Here is a 15,290-nt window from a genome sequence, read left to right as displayed (position 1 = left end):
TCCGGCACTCCCTTCTCTAAGCACTCATGCACATATGTTTTCAATTTTAACTTTGCAGTTTAAATGAATACCTACCCTGCAGTTTAAATTAATATCTACTTTGCAGTTCAAATGAATATCTACTTTTACTACTTTAATCAATAAAACTGTTCTTTCAACAACAACACTTTTCTACTTTTTTGTTGTTGTTGTTTTTTCTTGTCGTCCATAACCCAAACTGAGGCCTTGCCAAAAGGAGAATTTCTTCACTTAACTACCGACAACAGGCAGGCTTGACAAGCATATTGCCAGGCCGCATTTCATTAAATACTTTCTGCTGTGCTAGGAAAAGTGTGTTGTCGTCATGAAGTTACGTTGAGTTGGATCGGTTCACCACTTTCAGACACTTTATGTTTCAGAAGTGCAATGCATTTCATTTATAGCTGGTCTTTCATTGCTTATTCCAACAGCATCACACAAATGCATCTCTGCATCTGTCTGCCCAAGGGTCCAGGAAAATCAATAACAAATGACCTGGCTGGGGAAGGTGGCTCTGGGTTCAAACCAGCAGGTGCCTTGGAGTAGGAGGGCTCATCTGAGCAGGGGGTACATAGTGAGTAGGAACTGTAGCTTGCAATAATTCCCTTCTCACAGAAAGGGCTTGTAAATTTTTAATAAACTTCTTGCCCTTGCCATAGATGAGGTCTTATTGATGAACCGGAGCGGCTTGAGGACAGGTATTGTGTCTGTTACTATAGCACCACCTTACACAAGATCTCAGCGTGACAGAGGCAGGGGAGGGAGAAAGGGCGGGAGGGAGGAAGGCACTGAGGATGAGCCCCAGTGAGCCAGCCTGAGGTTCGCCCGTGGAGCAGGCAGCCACGTCCTACCCAGGGACACCGGCCTTTGGCAGCACCAAGGGCAGCCTCTGGACCAGCTGCCCCCCTGCAGGCACCCGACCGTGCACAGATGCACGACAGAGCTGCTGCAAGTGTTCCACCGAGTCCCTGAGCGCTTCTGAGGGGTTTTCACTCCAGAGCTCTTCCCAACTGACTTTTCTGGCTTTGGAAGATCTATTTTGATTTTTTTTTCTTTTCCTTTCTTCCATGCACCTTTCTTGAGCAACTGGTTGTTGTTGCAGAGGTCACCGAGGGGACTGGTGGAGGCTCCTGAGTCTGGCATCGTGAAAAATGACAGCAGAAGTGAACGCTTGTTAATATAAAGAATTTATTGAAGAAGAAAGACAAAATGCCTTTCAAAGGGTTCGGTTCACTGAAGGAAAGATTTTTTAACCCAGGAAAGGAAGAGGTGAAGAACACCATTAGCGACTCACTGGGAAATCTAAGAAGGTAAAATCCAACAGAAAATTCCCAGACAGGTCCTTTGGTTCAATTTCTTAAAGAGAAATGAAGTATAAAAAAGGTATGAACCACAATTTAGAGTTGCAAAAATAATATCTGAGTTCAGATAGTGAGAAACACCTTGCTGCAAGACAGAAGATATAAAAGGAGCACTGTTACGAAAGCATATGACTATAGATGATAGAACACTTATATTGAACACAGAAGAAAGGTGAAAATAAGTTATAAAATAGTGTTCTGATGTTACAAAGAACATGAAAAATGTTTTAATTGAAAAACTGTTAAAGAATTAAATGTGAATAATTCTGTGGTTTAGCTTGCATGAGCAAAACTGTTTATTTAATGGGAATTAACACTCCCAAATTATGCCATTTTTGAAATTAGACTTAATTTTACTGCCTTACAGGGGCTTTTCTGAAAACCTTGTTGTGAATCAGTAAGAGAAAATGCATTAATTAGATATGTAAGTATAGGTTTACTGAGACTAACAAATGAGAAAGAGAAAAAAGAGTAGCAGCTGTTTGCTAGCAAAATGATTAAAGATTTTTATCTTAATCTGACAGTTTATTAAGCAACAAACTAAAAGTATTTTTTTTAATAAATGAATGTGATGTAACAAATGGCCTGTTTAATAAATGGGAATTATAATTTAAATAGAAGATTATTTCTACTAATGGCCACTGACAATATTTACTTGTGTAATCAATAGATGAGAGCTAGAGGGTTCAGTGGCATTTCTTGCATGCTTGATGTTAAGTGTTTCAAATCTTTGTATGGATCAAGCCAACATTTTAGCAGAATGTATTTTTAATGATTGAATTGTATTTGCTTTCCTATCCGTCCCATTACCTTCTTTTGGGAATGCTATTTTGAGTCAAGATACAGTTCTTGGCACACCTGAACATGCCATTGATCACAAGAAAATGTGAAATATTTTACATGCATTATACTACAGCATACATATGCAAGAAAATAAGCATGAATACTTTTAAAGAAGTTACTAATATGCCAGTTATACTATTTCTACACCATGTGAACAGAGTCTCTGACACAGTTTCACCTTAACTTTTCTTCATTTACACTGCTATAAATGAAGTCTAAGGTTTTTCTTTGTTTGTTTATTTTTTTTAAATTATTATTATTTTTAAGATACTCTACAGTGATTCCAGGGGTTCAATTTTTCTTTCAAAGCATCAAGTTAAATAATTTATTAAATCATAAATTCTCCTTGCTGTGGGCTCTGCTGGCCAATTTGATCAAACACATGTGGGGTTTGTATTGAGTATTTAATGTGGCCGTACACTGGGTTTGCTATGTGGAAATGGTTTGCAAACTTTAGATTACTTGGATTGCTGTCCTCTTGTAGCCATATATCAAGGATGTCATGCTGGCTTCTATGCAGTTGACAGAACTGGCATCCAACTTCAGCAATATTGCTGCCGAATCAAACCAAACCAAATCTGACTTGAGATACAAGGAAGATTGCTGGACTTAATTATTTTCTCTTTTAAACATATGTATAACAATGCCAATAATAATCCAAAAAATGAAAGTTTTTTTTTTACTATCTCTGCTATCAAATCTAAATAAGAATTGCTGCAAGTTAGCACTCTCTTAGGAAATGTGCAGTCATATTTGAAGATTTCTGTAAGGAGTGAAATATGAATGTTTTTAACCTGAACTTCATTCTCTACAGCTTGGCCTTCAAACAGTGTGCACTGCTTTTTTTACATGATGTACCTATCTGTATGTGTCAGCTGCAATCTCGACTTTGCCCTTCATCCAATCCAATTGGCTTTAATATATTGCAAATCAGCAAAGAATTTTGTTTCTCTTCTAGCATTTGAGAAGTGATTAATTATATTAATGAACATTATTGCTTTATGTTAATGCATGTTCCTGATTAGGTCTCTGATTATGATACTACTGACTGCCATGTGTTGATGTGGGATCAAAACTAGCAAAATGGGTAGAAAAATATTTTATGACTTTGGTAACTATGACGAGTCTGTGCCTTTCTATGACATTTTGGTCTTGGAAACAACAGAGCAGATCCAGAAGCCAGATCTTTGCAAGACCAGCTGCCAGATACCAGCTGCCTCATAGCATCTGCTAAAGCACAGGCAGCATAAAGTCACTTATCATAGAATCATAAAATCATTTGAGTCAAAAAGACCTTTAAGGTCATTGAGTCCAGCCAAAACCTGTCCACTACTAAACCATGTCTATAAGCACCTCATCCGAGAATGGTGACTCGACCGCTTCCCTGGGCAGCCTGTTTCAATGCCTGATAACCCTCTCAGTGAAGAAATTTTTCCTAATATCCAATCTAAACCTCTCTGGCACAACTTGAGGCAATTTCTGCTTGTCCTATCACTTGTTACTGGGGAGGAAACACCAACACCTACTACTCCGTTCAGGTAGTTGTAGAGAGCAATAAGGTCTCCCCTGAGCCTCCTTTTCTCCAGGCTAAACAACCCCAGCTCTCTCAGCCACTTCTCAAATGACTTGTGCTCCAGACGCCTCACCAGCTTCATTGCCCTTCTCTGGACACACTACAGTTAGGTGGCAACCTCAAACGCTTTTGTGGGTGTTGCAAAATAAAAGTCTGTTCACAGGAGGTTACCTGGGATAGCTGGATCCTGGAGGTGAGGCAAGGGGGACTGAACTGGTGAGATGTGTCCTTTCTTTCTAGACTGTTGCCTCGAAACATTCACTAGATGTTTTAGAAGACAGCCATGTACAAAATGAATTTTTATGCAAAATTGGATTTGTTCTGGATTAGTAAAATCGAGTGGGGAAGCAAAAAGCAATTTAGAGGATTCAGAGCTTGAGTGAATGGATAGTAGAGCTGGGGCTCTGCAAGTCTTATAGGTTTCCCAGAAAATAAAGCTTTTCCTGCAGATCTTCCTGGCAGGAACAAACACTTTGGACCTTCTGTGAACTTAGTCTAGTCAAAGAAAAAGTCAAGAACTGAAGTAAAATCTCATTCTCTGAGTACTCTGAAGATTTCAGGAGTCTTGGACCAGCTAACAGCAATTGTGGTCTTACCAATGAAGTGGGAAGTGACTAAGTGGCTTTACAACTCAATAATGTCTCTGTTAATGCAAAAAGTTGTGTGGGCCTTGTCACAGAGCTGCTTTAAGTAGTCTAGCCCCTGGTAGGTGTAGCTCTGGCTGCTGCAGATATCTCATGCATTAGACAGCCTAAACTGCTAAAAACTGCAGCTGGAAGCTGGACGAGGTAGCCTTGCATTGGACAGGGCTCCTCCGCCTGCACTAGATTGTAGCCTCAGTTCTCTCAAATTTTTCTTTTGCACATGAGTACAGACTTTAGTGCACGACAGCTCAAGCAGCACTGTGAGTGCAATGTAGGGTGTCCAGCCTCAGCTGGTCTGTGGGTCATGTAAGGCCTCTTGCACAAGGGTGTTAGCTCAAGGGTATGATAGACATATGCAGCGCTGCACTGCAGCACCCATGGGGATCCCTCCTGCTTAGAAGAAGCTTCAAGGCTGCCCCACAGCCTAGGAGGGCAGCGTCTGTGAGACACAGTCCCATGGTGCATATCTTTGAGACATGCCATGAGTTTCATGCAAATACCATGCAGAAACCAGCTGGAGTGGTTCTTTGCACTCAGTGACTTAAAAGGATTTGCCTATCTGTATTGAGATTTTGTACCAACACATCGTTGCAGGATTTAGTGTGGACAATTATCACCTGGGCAAACCCCCAGAGAGCAAATGAGATCTCAGAAGATTCTGTCTGCTTTTGGATGGAGTTGCCATACCTTCATTATATACTTGTTTAATAAAAAAAAGCCAACTAGCAGTCAAAGTATTCACTGGCTCTGTGAATATCTGCACTGCTAATGCTTCATCCCAGCTCAGCTTTTCGACTGCTGTTGCAAATTAGTTTTCTCTAAGACAAATCTGTTATAGAGGGGTTAACATTAAGCTTCGAGGGTATGAAATATACTGTGTGGATTTGGCGTCACTTGCTTTTGTTAATGAGTAGTTGAATACAATAGCAAAACAATTAATTTCTTTGCAGAGGCAATGTTGGCCCATAGTGCTAGTCCTGGCCCGCCACTTTTAACAGTGAATTTGAAGCAGAAGGATGTTACCATGCCTGTGTGAATTGACAGCCAGCTGAAAATGTCCAGATCAGAACAGATGTTTTGGCTTTGCATGATGTGTCTAATCCCTGCCAAGTGCCCAGAATAACGTGCCAATTAAAGTCTAATGTCTCTCTTATAGAGAGCCTGGTAATGTTCTAAAAATTTGAGAAATTATACTTTGTATTAATTCAATCACTATCTTAGATCATGTTAGAGGAAGACAATTAAATTACTTCTTTTTGTTTGTTAATAAACTCTTCTGAGATGACAACAATTCTAAAAAATATAAAATTGTCTTTTTGCTTCCTGAGGTCTTTATTTCTGATATTTTATTCAGTTTACACTTAGCTATATTGGCACAGAATATATGGTGTCTTCTTTTAAAAGTGGCTGACTACATTGCTCTCTATACTCTTCTTTCACTGACAAATGCTGTTTCCCTGCCAGTGAATCTTAAGATCTCAATCACCTTCAATAACACCACAGCAATATCACATTTCCTGTGGTACCTTGCTTTAAAGCAAAGTCTTCCCTCCAGCCTGACAATGAGCTAATGATCTAACTTTGCAGCTAGCACTGCTTTGAGCAAGGGGGTAAATCAAATAACCCCCAGAGTTCCCTTCTGGTGCAAAACACTCTGATTATAGTGTTTCTTGGAAATGTGAGCTGATGGGCTGTAACTCGTTGCTTAGAATAAAGCTGGAGTAATGGTTGGATGATACTATGTGAAAAGGAGTAATATAGTAAATGATGCACCTGTCAGCCTAGAAATGCTGAGTTTTTGAGTGAAATTTCATAATGTAAAGATATATTGAAGTCCACATGAAGCACACCAGGAAGCCATACATACCACCTGTATTTGCAAAACCTTTAGCATAGAGCATGATCTGTTAGATTATGGGTAGTACATTAGATATACAGCAACTGGAGAAAGCTGGGATTAAATCAACATGTATAGATCACTGATCTACTGCATAGATCAGCCAGGTGTAGCCTATCCATATATGCTCTGGCAATATTTCTTTATAGCTGATTTATATATGGAAAACTGAAGTGCATTAGATTTCAAATACATTTGGCCAGATGTGTGAAAGAAGGAAATAAGTTACCCCTTATCAGAAACGAGTGAATGAAATCCTTTCATCATCTTATATGACAGGCTGGGCTTCTTTTAGATTAAGTAACTCTTCATATTTTCACAGTACTGAGAGTAACTCCACAGCAAACACAAAAGGAGCTGGATCCTGAGCTCACTGCTTCAGAGCCATGCCAAAACTGAATGGCTTCATAGTGTAGCTGCCAATCGAGGACTCCCTTTAGTAAACACTTAACCTTACGCTCACAGGTAGTGTTTAGAGGGCTCGTCATGTATTCACAGCTCACCATCTGCTTAAGTGATTCAGCATGGCAGAAATCCCACATTCTGCATTGAAAGCAAAGGCATGGGAAGTTAATGTTGGGAAAGGAAGTATTTAGCTCCAGTCCAGGGTGCATGGTCAGTTCTTTCTGACCTCACCTTTTCTACCAGAGGCATTCCCTTGTCCTACAGCCCAGGATGGTAATGTCTCCAATTGGACTGGGAGACTAAATTAATTTTTAATAATGCTATTGTGCAATTTCAGATTACATGGAAGTGCCATTTTGTTTAATACGTATCTCTCAGCTGGTGTGCTTGCAGGAAAGGAAAGGCTGAATATACAAAACCAGAGAAGCCATACTCCCGTGTTAGCCATAGCTGATGGGCAGCCTCTTGCAGACTCAAGTGTCTGGGTATCATTTGTTCTTATCCCAAATAAATGGGAGAGCCCAAAATCCTGGCCCCATCCCTCCTGGTTCCTCCCAAGCACACTGCAGTTGCCACACCAAATTTCATCCCAGGCAAAGCCCTTTCAGCCTCTGCTGCTGAAGGGTGGTGAATCAACAGCTCAAAAAGTCACTGTCTTCCTTCAGATCTCATTTAATATTAAGTATTTTACACAAAGGGCAATATGTTCAACAGTAGGAGTTATAAGTGTTCACTTTGCAATGACCTAAGTCGTTCTGGTGAGAGGATGTTTTAGAGAAGGGCAGACACTTGGCTTCAAATCCCTTCAGGCAGAGAAAGTCTGAGCCTGGCTCTTTTACATCTGAAATAGGTGCTTTTGACACCAGAGCCTCTTCTACTCTTCACTAGAGCCCTGAATTTTGTCTCACAGATGCAAATAAATTCACAGGGAGTTTTAAGCAAAGCAAAACCATGCTTTGTGCTGTATTTGCCCTTTTCTTTAAACCTACTGCCAGCTTTGCTTAGTGGATCTAATTAGAAATTATGATTAATTTCTTCATATGCATATTTTCCTAACAATCAGCAGAATTTAGCACAACAGAGCTCAGTGGAGCTCTTATAAATATGCTCATGAATAGCCTGTGAACATTATTCCAGCTAGCTGTCCACCTACGTGGCTTGGGTTTACAAACTTCAGAGGTCGTTCATGAAAAAGTGGAGGCTAAGCTGACCCTTCCTGGCCTGCCCAGCTTTAACTCATCACACCACCAGGAGACAAACACCTTGCAAGAAGACTATTTAGCAGCTGACGGTAGCACGTAACTGCCCATCTACATTTCAGCAAACATTACTGAGACAGTAAAGCATTTTCATTTTCTCTTTCTTCGCCTGTTAAGGAAAATCGATGGTACCAACATAGAGGAGGATCACATTGAGCTGACAGAAGAGGGGCGGCCCGTGCAGGCGAGCACCCGCAAGCTGGCACCGTGTGACTGCTACTGCTGTGGGCTGCCCAAGCGCTACATCATTGCCATCATGAGCGGCCTAGGATTTTGCATCTCCTTCGGAATCAGGTGCAACCTGGGAGTTGCCATCGTGGAAATGGTGAACAATAACACTGTTTATGTTGATGGAAAACCAGAGCTGCAGGTGAGAAACCGTCTTCCTTTCACTATTCTGAGCAGACCACATTGCAAAATAGTCAAAGTGGCCTATAACAAAGTACTGTATATATAGAGCTCAAAACTGGAGGCAGGGAGACTTGTGAGTCTGGATTCACAAAGATGTGTAGGTGCTTAATTCCTATTTAGATCCCTAAATCACACTGAAAATCTGTAAAATCTGAGGAATTGCAATGTCATACAGGATGTAAGTAGCAGAAATGAGAACTGAATTGGCTTGCATGTCTATTGGGTCTTCGATCATTCAGCTGTAGACAGATTTTGTTGTGGTGGCAGAAGCTTTTACTATTTACTGTCTCCCAGAGAAGTGTGCTCTGGTGGTGCTACAGAAGGAATGATTAATTGCTGTATGCAGCACTGCACTCACTTTCTTCAGATCAGTAGATAAATTTCAAGACCTTAAAGCAGTAAGGCAACAGGTTTTCACAGGATCTTGACAATATGGATTACTGTCTAGAGGTATTTGCAGCCAGGTGCCAAGCTATTTTTAAATTTTCAGTAGATGGCATATGGTTCACAGTAGATGCCTACAAACCTTTAACAATGTACTCAAGAAACTGCAGGTTCAAGGCATACCTCAGTTTCCTCAGTCCTGCCTTGGTACATGACTGTGAAATCATGAGTCCTTTTATGGACTTTATGAGCTTGAAACTCATTTACATTTGCTTTACTTGTTGACCTTTAAAAGTGTCTTTTGGTATATTTTTTCCCATAAATTATTCACAGGAATATTGACTCTTGATGATTCCCCATGTGTTGAGATCTAGCAGGAAAGCCACTACAGAAGGATGAATTATCATCTGATCCTCCCAGGGAACAGAGGCTTCCCCCAGCCCGTAGATAGCCCTTGTTTGTCAGCATATTCCCTAAAACAAAACACATCTCCCAGAGAGGCAGATACTTTCTGTCATGTTTCTAGAGGTGAATGAAAAGCAGTGCAATTATTCATCAGCTTTTCTTCCAAATATTTTGACTTTTGGTAAAGAAAATTACAGGAAATGTCTATAGCAAATTTCCAAAGTTAGAAGTATGTCTGCCTGCATGACTCCCAGTCATAGAGGCTACTGATCTGCAAAGACCAGAGATGATGCTTATGATTCTAGAGCTGTGGATTAAATAAATCTTCCTTCCCTTCCCACATTATGCCATTGCCAGTCCTTCAGTGTTGTTGTCTCCTCTCCCCTTCCTAGCTATCAGGCAGAATGTTTTCAATCAGACTCAATAAGCCCCAGAAAGTTTTACCAAAGTGAAAGAAGAGTTTCCTGATTCTTCCTCATCTCTAATCTCCTCTGAACAGCTCTTGCTGCTTAGACTTGCCGCTGAATTTGTATTTATTCAGTCTAATTCCTGCTCCCTGAGATCCTGTTGGGACTTTCTGCCTCTATGCTTCACCCTGGAGCAGGAGAAAGGATGTGCCTGCATAGGTTGTGAAGCTCAGAGGTAGTTGTTTGAGTAAATTCGGACAAACTCATGAATCTCTAAATCATTCTGTTTTATGCAAGAGAAACTAAACTGGAAATCACTAGTAGAATATTAGGCATTTAAAACAGAAATTTAACTCAGCACAGGAAAGTGGGTCTCTTGTCAGAAGGTATACTGATGGGGAGAGATATTCTTTAGACCGCTATAAACATGCCTAAGTAATTAATGACATCTTTCCCCCTGCAGGTGAAATGATGAGGTTTGCCTGTTTGGAAAAAAAAATATCAACCTAATGAGGAAAACTGGTTCTTCTTTTTACATACAGAAAGTAATACATAAAAAAGAAATGTTAAGGTTTATCGCTCCGGTTTTCATTTTTCTGTATTGTTTTTGTGGCAGTTTTATTTCAGAATCTGAAAGACATCCATGCTGCTCCCGCATATGGTGCTTAGCCACCTTTTCTTACCATGTGATTAGCATAAAAATGATCATGAAGCACAACATCACAGTTTCTCTTTGCTCCAAAACAGCCCTTCTGAACTGATAGTTCGAGGAGGAAAAGTTGGCACTGACCTTACATTAGTGTGATTATACTGAGCCAGGCCTGGTCTGACCTCCCAGAATGGAAGGCAGGAGGGGCATCTTGGATCCACCTTTCTTCACTTCCTCTATGCTTTCCCCTGGGCTTTGGCTATCCCTCCTCTGAACAAGGTATGCCAAAGAGGCTTGTCAGAGAACAGGAATATCCTTGTTCAGGAGAAGCCTTGAGAAGGCTGAAAGTGCCTGGTATCCACAGATGAGGTGCACAGTGAAAGCATTTCTCTTGACTGCAGACATTTTTGCCCAGGAACCATCTATGACCAGCCTGTGGGTGGCCTTCTATATCCAAATCCAGCCCTACGGCCTGCATGACTTGTAACTAGTCAGCTAGCTAGTGTTACCTAGTTTTATTTCCCAATTGCCTTGTCTTCAGGTGTTACTCCTCTCTCTGACATTCCACCTCCCATTTTCTGCCTCCACGCCACTTAATGCAGGTGGTGAATGGTCAGAGTTTGGTTCTAACAAGGAGAACCATGGGCCATACAGGACCAGCCTGACCAGGCAGCTGTCAACCCAAAGGACCTAATCAACCTTGATAATCATGGGCAAATGGATATGGCCATTGAAAGGCATCAGCTCCTTGTTATAACACATTTCAGGGCTAAGCAGCCCAGGGGGAAGCACTGATAAGTGGCTAAGATGAAGATCCAGCATTAGTTGCTTTCTGGCTGAAACCTTTCCTCCTTCCTGTCCTCCACACTGAAAGCTAGGAGCAAAAGCAGTAATCTCACATGGGAATATGAAATCCTTTTGACTTAACTGAGGGGGATTCAAGCTCATCAACACCAACATGAAGAGTCTACCTTGTTTTGGAAGATAAGTGACTTCTGTGTGACTTCCGAATGATTATCTTATAATGAGTATGTTTCATCTTGCAGCATATTTTCTGTTTCCTTTACAGAAAGCCCAATTCAACTGGGATCCAGAGACAGTGGGACTCATTCATGGCTCTTTTTTCTGGGGTTACATTGTGACACAGATTCCAGGAGGGTTCATCTCAAATAAATTGGCTGCTAACAGGTAGGAAAACAATAATCAAAAGAATTAATCTTTAGTGCTTTTTAGCTCAGCTTAATACCAAGCAATAATTTTCCAACAAAATTGGACTTCTCTCCTTTAAAAATTCCCTGTAGACTGAAGCTGGACGTATAGGCATTCCAGAACACTATTTATGTTCTGAAGACAAATCCATCCTCATGCACACAGATAGCCTCACCATGGCTATATACCATATTGGCATCTGTAATTAGGATTGCCTAGAACTTCTAGTAGAGCTTCCTGATTTCTCTTTGGCAAACTCTGAGCATCTATACAGACTTCTTTTGTGCTTATTGTGTTTGTGGGCTGGGTTTTGTTTTGTTTTTAATTCAATAGCTTTTGAAAATAGAAGAAAATTAGCTAATGTTGCCAAAGCTAACTTTGCTTTTGACCTTTGCTTCAAATAGTCTTCACAACTTAGAATATGATCACAACAGAGAGAGGGAAACTGAAGACAGCTGGTTGTGAATGAGCTCATGAGATGTTAAGGGCATTTGGGATCTACAGATAAAAAAGACGATTGGTACGCATTCCATTCTCTGCAAACAAGGCGTTATTTATCTACTAACACTTTCAGTATTGGAAAAGGTCTTTACGCTGAGTTATATATTGTTTTGTCCCAAATCGAAGGACTTTGCTCTCTGCATTCTGCAAAGAGCTATAGGGGTTACAAGACTGTGTGGGTGTTCTTTCCACCCATAAAACCTTATGGAAATGACTCCAGGACAGAGTCAACCCGTAGAATTGCCCAGAAGTTCAGTCCCAACTCCCCTCTATCTGTAACCAAAAGTTACTCAGAGTTCAGTTTGCACTGCTTCTTCAACACTACTAGCATCCTCAATTATTCATTTCTCTACTACACAAAAGTGCCTAAGGAGAGTAATTTTCCATCTGCTGAATAAGCCAAACAAATTAGCTAAGCTTAATAATTTCCCCAGCCTTTCTAGTCTTGCCACCAGCTTTTGCAGCAGAAGGGTCCCAAAACACAGATGTGCATGCTGTTGTCTGAATAATTCAGCATATCAGTTTGGCTTTTGTTTCCTTAATTTTGTTGCAAACAGTAAAATTAACCATGTTTAAACTCTAACTCAATGTATTCTGTCAGCTGACTACTTCCTTAGGTATGTGTTGTGGATATGCACAGAAAGCTGTATTTCTGTTCCTGTGAGGTTTTTAGACTCGATCTAATATTATAATACGACATAAAATTATGGATTTGACTACCATAAGTGGCTTTAGGATTAGAATTTGTTGAGGAGCAACAGTATCCCAGAGGCTGGGCTCAAAGATAATTTCTGTTTGTAGTACTAGGATTCACAGGTCTGGATAACACCATATTTTTTCTTTATTCCTTGTTTAGCCTTGTTTAGATTTCAGGCTGGGTAGATTCAACCATGGTGCTGTTTCTGTTTCTGAAGGGTTGCTTGCTTGCTAAGACACAGGGCAGTAAACCAGGAGATCTGGGGCCAGTATGTGACCCCCCACCACCCCTAGAAAGACAAATATTTTCTTTTATCCCAGCTGCACTCTGGCAATGAGATGTATTATTCTATCCTGTTATTGCTATTACAGATTTAGGTACAGACTCCTTTGTCACCTGTTTAAATCCTGCTGAGCACTGCGCAACTTTGAATCTACATGGATGCCCCCACCCCAGGCATTTCTCTAATGCAATTTGCTGTCTGTAATAATGAGGGATTAAAATGGATCTCAGAACAGCTGAAAATATTGAGCGCTTTATGGCTTTGCACCAAAACCTTCTAATACCGTGTGATTTGCTATATTCACTCGTCCAAATTTGTGTAGGTCTGCATTCCACCAAAAAGTTCATGAACCATTTAGTGACAATATCCCTTTAACTTGCTGCTTATCCTCAAACATGCATCCAAGTGTAATTTCATCATTGTCTGGTGATGACAAGGATATGTGAAACATGAGGCATCTCCTGATATCGGCTTTCAGTCACAGCACTCTGCTGGGCAGAGGAATCCATCACTGAAAAAGGCTGTTTTGATCCCAAAGTGGCAGCTGGCTGGGGATCATGGCTGGCTGGGGATCATGGCAGAGGTGAGAGATGAATATGTGAATGAATTGAACACAACTGGAATATTTTTGGTCATGGTGGGGACCAATGTCTTTGGGATAAAAAGCAATAAACTGCTAGAAAGCTGCTGGCCCATTGTGGGAACACTACCCACCCTCTTAAATAGCAGTAGAAGAGTGACTGGTCCTAATTCAGCATAAATTATGCATTTACAACCTAAGCATATTAAGAGTTGGTGCTAAATGAAGTAGCAGAGATTGGAAATTCAGTCTTCAGAGCTAGCTGTTTGGATAATTAAACATGTTCTCTTTCTTACAGCTTAGTCTTTCATGTCCTTATTAATTATCATAACTAGCTGTAGTTCCCTGAGACTGACAATAGCATTACAATAACAGATGTGATATTTCTATTAGTGACAAGGGAGCAATGTGCACAACTCTTTTCTTCACTGATTGTAATAGAGACCTAAATAATACTTGTTTCTCAGCTAAATGTTTACTTGGCTTTGAAAGCAGTAGTTTCCTAAATGCCAAGATATGATCATAGGCTTTGTATTTCATCTTAGATTTCCAGACCACTTTCTATATAAATCCATTCCTTTGTCTTTTCTCTCCATCAGCATACTCAGCCTCTGTGCTTTTGTGTTCATCTGTTGAGTGATTTCTTGTCATTCAGATTATGAGCTGTCCAGGCATGGACTGTTGTTTTTGTCAATAGGTATACAGAATTTAGACAAAATAGTGTTGATCACTGACTGTAGATTCTTTGCATTGTAACACTGCCATTAATACTACTGTATATATAAACCCAGATTAAAAAATGAGCTGACATATAATTCATGTGAATAAGTTTCCAAAAAGAGACTGAAATACATGCAATTGAAATCCTTATCTTAAACAAAAAAAAAAGAGAGAGAAGGACATAATGGCAATAAAAAGTTTTAAAAGTTTATAAATATTTTGAGGTGGAGCATGATAAACAGCTATGCATAATCTGTGTGTTTTATGCAGAAAACTCAAAAGGGAGAGAAATACTTCCATTGTCCAAATCATATGATTTCAAATCAAATACCTGTCTAATACCATTCATATATCAGAATGAAGCTTAATGTGTCTTTTTGAAATGCCACATGTCTAACAAGACAATTCAAAACTCATTAAACTTCCTTGAATTTGAGTAGTTTGAAAAAGGAACACAAATGATGGTCCAAAAAAGAGCAGCGTGCTGCTAGCTAACATCAGTGTAGCAAGGAGTTGAGGGCCTTCAACAAAAGGGATTGCTTTATTCTCAGGGTGCCACCCTCACTCCTGGAGCAAGATAGGGCAGCTTTGGACTGACCTCCCACCTCCTAAGGACTGTGGTCCCCAGAGCCACCAACCACTGCAACTTTCAACCTGCAGAATGAGAGCTCTCCCACACAAAGACAATCTGCAGGGAGCAAGACTTGGTTGCTTTGAATTGCAGACAACACAAAGATAGTATAAGTAAAAGAACCTAAAAACTTAAAAAAACCCAGTAAACTACTAAGGATTAGCAGTAATCCATTCGATTTAAATGGTGCTTGGCAGCTGTGGAGAACTCCTAGTGCCAGCTGTGATATTTTTCTGTGCTGTAACAGGCTTTTAGAGGGGATCCTCACGTATATCAGCTTCCACAGATGCAGTAGTGAACCCTTGATATTCAGAGAGTGCAGGACACAGCTATTGAACCCCATTCACCGCACAGAAAGGAAACTCAAGGCTTCAGTCAGCCAGATGTGAAGATAAATGAAATCTAATAAATCA

General features: G+C 40.4%; 1 protein-coding gene across 1 annotated transcript in view; it reads left to right on the top strand.

Moving 5' to 3' along the window:
- The first annotated feature begins 1,195 nt into the window (after positions 1 to 1,195).
- The window catches only part of SLC17A8 (solute carrier family 17 (vesicular glutamate transporter), member 8), a 26,906-nt gene continuing 12,811 nt past the window's right edge, over positions 1,196 to 15,290 (top strand). The window contains exons 1-3 of the mRNA XM_010185223.1: positions 1,196 to 1,328; positions 8,118 to 8,370; positions 11,326 to 11,444. Coding sequence (XP_010183525.1) covers positions 1,228 to 1,328; positions 8,118 to 8,370; positions 11,326 to 11,444 — 473 coding nt within the window. The 5' untranslated portion in view covers positions 1,196 to 1,227. The remainder of the gene's footprint in view (positions 1,329 to 8,117; positions 8,371 to 11,325; positions 11,445 to 15,290) is intronic.

This window comes from Mesitornis unicolor, unplaced genomic scaffold (genome assembly GCF_000695765.1).
Source record: "Mesitornis unicolor isolate BGI_N332 unplaced genomic scaffold, ASM69576v1 scaffold27175, whole genome shotgun sequence".
NCBI lineage: Eukaryota > Metazoa > Chordata > Aves > Mesitornithiformes > Mesitornithidae > Mesitornis > Mesitornis unicolor.
The sequence above is the reverse complement of the archived record's forward strand: the minus strand, read 5'-3'. Positions and strand labels throughout refer to the sequence as shown.